At 58.6% G+C, this 3,062-nt stretch overlaps 1 protein-coding gene across 1 annotated transcript in view; it reads right to left on the reverse strand.

Annotated features, from left to right (window-relative positions):
* Positions 1,399–3,062, reverse strand: part of LOC110388417 (keratin, type I cytoskeletal 14-like) — an 8,780-nt gene continuing 7,116 nt past the window's right edge. Inside the window, exons 4-7 of the mRNA XM_021377644.1 lie at positions 2,971–3,057; positions 2,611–2,837; positions 2,025–2,155; positions 1,399–1,699 (exon numbers count right to left, since the gene is read on the reverse strand). Coding sequence (XP_021233319.1) covers positions 1,674–1,699; positions 2,025–2,155; positions 2,611–2,837; positions 2,971–3,057 — 471 coding nt within the window. The 3' untranslated portion in view covers positions 1,399–1,673. The remainder of the gene's footprint in view (positions 1,700–2,024; positions 2,156–2,610; positions 2,838–2,970; positions 3,058–3,062) is intronic.

Genomic DNA, 3,062 nt, shown 5'->3' on the forward strand with positions numbered 1-3,062 from the left:
CTGCCCTCGTCCTGCGGGCGGGCCCTGCTCCTTCCCGGGCCGTGGAGCGCTCTCCTCTGGGCTGAGCTGTGAACAGCGAGATCTTCTTATCTCAGTAAAATCAGAATGTTTGAAAAAAGAAACTTAGATTCAGATTCCTTGAATCATATTAGGGCTCATCCACGTTTACTGTTTAATAGCGCATTAGCTGCGGGTTCCGGGCAGCAGGTAACGCTTCCCAACGAGCACCGCGCAGCGGGGGCACACGGCGCTGGCAGCGGCTGCTGATGGCTCCGTGCTGCGGCCGCGGGGTGGAAGCGCCGCCGGTGCCGGCTGTTTGCGGCCAAAGTGCCACGTCCTCGGCGAGCACGCGGGGTCCCGAGCAAACGTCCCCAGTGGGAAAACCAAGAACCCCGGCGTGCGCCACCCGGCTCTGTTACTCATTCGTCCTTGCACGAATCCGCACCGACGAAACGCGAAAGGGCACCGACGAAAGCTCCACCGCCCCCTGCACGATGCCGGGGCCGACAGCCGCGGTGACTGGGTGACTCCGGGCTGTAGGAGCTGCGCGACAGCTCCGCGGCCGGAGGCCCCTTCCCACTCGGGCTCTCAGCGGCGCCCCGCACGCCGGGATCGGCGGGACCTGAGCTGAGGCCCTGAGCCGCAGCGCCGTCCCGCAGCCCGGCCGCTGTGCCGCTGCCCTGCGCGGAGCAGTGCGGGCTGTCGGCGCTGAGCGGCGCTGCGGACGCGTCCCGGGCCGCCCGGCACGACCGCGGCTCTGGGCGCAGCGGCGTTTGCGTGGGGTGGGGGCTTGTTACGGCAGCTCCTCTTAGTTTGTGCCCGCCGTCCCGTTCAGCGCCGTGGAACGGGCCGGGCAACCCGCCGGCCGGGCCTCTTCTTTCTCTTTCCTCGGAAAAAGAAGATACAGCCCAAGCATCTCACCAGCGCCCCGCGTCCCCGTGCCGTCCCAGCTCCGTGCCGTGCCGGCTCCGCGCCGCCAGAGGCCGCCGGGGTTCTCCGGAGGGAGGCGCTGCCCGGGGCTACGGTGCGGAGCGAACTTGCTGTTGTGCTTCTGACGTGCTTTAAAGTCTCCGCGACAGGACTCCAGAACCTTTGCACGCCTTTAGGCCCGAGTCATGTTAGCGCTAGGTCACTACAGGCCATAAGATGGACTACAAAATGGGCTTTTAGGTCGTGTGCTTTTCCCACTCCGCTTTTTTGGATGCTTTTTCAGGCACCCACCCGCATGGTGCAGAGTGGAGGATGCAGGGCAGTGTCTGCGGGGGGCAGGGGGCACGGGGCCCTGTCCCAGGAGCTGCTGCTGCGCTGGGCCCCGTGCTCAGCTCCCGCTCTGTTGGAGCCAGGGGCTGCGCCGCGCTCAGCGCTGCTCGGCTGCGGGGATCAGAGTGCGGACACGGCTTTGTTGATTGCATCAGGCAGAAGCACAGTTTTATTAGAGAAGGTTTTTCACCGGCAGGTACATAGCGATCCTGACTAACTCAAGTAACTTCTAGAGATCGCAGCGTTACAGAAGCAGCAGAACGAGAAAAAGGAGACCCCCAGGAGGCCCCGTGAGATACATGGCAAAGCGTCGCTGAATTCTACTTTGTCTGCGTGGAGACGTGCAGGGAACATCGCGTGTTCTTGTTTTGTCTGTGGGTTTCTCTGTGTGTCATCTTCTTGTCCGTCTGTCCTCAATCACAGATTCTCCTGCAGGTCACTGGAGAAAGAAGGAAAGCATTATTTTGATTCAGGCAGAGGGAAAATGTTTCAAACAGGAACAATAATTGGTCTGTGTAGGACATTTATTTCAATAATAGGCTCTGTTAAAATGAGCGGGTGGTAGGGAACCCAGGAAGTCCCAGAAACTCCTGAAATAATTGTGTTTTATGGGCGGACTGCAGCCATAGGGTGACAGACTTGCTCTTTGTGCCCCTGGCAGCCCCTTGGCTCAGCCCTGCCTGGCTCTCCTGCCTTACTTCCACCTTTCCCCTGTGCCTCATTTCCCCAGCCTTCTCCTTGCACTCCGGCCCTGTGCCTCTTACCCTGTATGTCCCCGGTCTTGCAGGGCGGGACTTGTGGCTGGCAGTGGGATGCTGTGGTTGTAGTGTAGGTGTGGCTTGTCCTAATGACTCCTCCTCCGACACCGCTCCCTACTCCGATTCCTCCTCCGTGACTGGTGGGATGCGTGTGGGGAGAGAAATCGGCGATTTTAGAACTTTACATGGCACTACCGAGGGCACAAAATATCACATCATGCCATTTAGAGAGGTTAGCAATGTCTTAGAGCGCTTTACGTGGTGTTCTTTTCTCGCTCTGTTTCCACACCCCCCTTTGGCATGGAAGTGGCAGAGCACTGCACATGGTTTCCTTCTTTTGACAGTTGTCACTCATCTTATCACAGAAAAGAGACAGTGGCAAATGAGGTAACACCGGCAATTCTGGTGCTGGAAGATTTGGTTTCTCTGCTTTGCAGATCCCAAGGAGTGACTTTTAGTTCAGAACTGAACACTCATAGTAAAGCAGCTCAGGAGACAGTGAAAGCACCGAGATGGACCAGATTGATCACATTCCCAACCCGCGAGGCAGATCCTTTCCCTGATTCTCTATTGGATTCAGACATCTACGTACATGAGGTCCTGCTGTCCTCCTTCCAACAAGCAGCGGTAGGTCTGAATCTCCTGCTCCAGGCGGCACTTGACGTCCAGTAAGGTCTTGTACTCCTGGTTCTGGCACTCTATTTCTGCTCTTATTTCCGCCAACTGCTGCTCCACGCACGTGATCTGGGTCTGTAGCTCACCGAGGAGTGTGTTGTACTGGCACTCCGTCTCAGCCAGCGAGGATTCTAGATTATTCCTCTGATAAACGAGACAACCAAACAAAGGAACAGCGTTGACTCGCGTGTCAGCACGCCGTGCGTTACTTCCACAGCGGGAGCACAGGGGCCGTTCTGCGCTCCCTGCTGGCAGCTGCCGGGGAGCGCGGACCCACCTGGCTGAGCTGAGCCTGCAGGTCGATCTCCAGGGCCTGCAGCTGGCGCCTCAGCTCGGTGACCTGGTTGTTGCACGTCTCCACCTCCTGAC

Source organism: Numida meleagris, chromosome 26, assembly GCF_002078875.1.
Source record: "Numida meleagris isolate 19003 breed g44 Domestic line chromosome 26, NumMel1.0, whole genome shotgun sequence".
NCBI classification, from domain to species: domain Eukaryota; kingdom Metazoa; phylum Chordata; class Aves; order Galliformes; family Numididae; genus Numida; species Numida meleagris.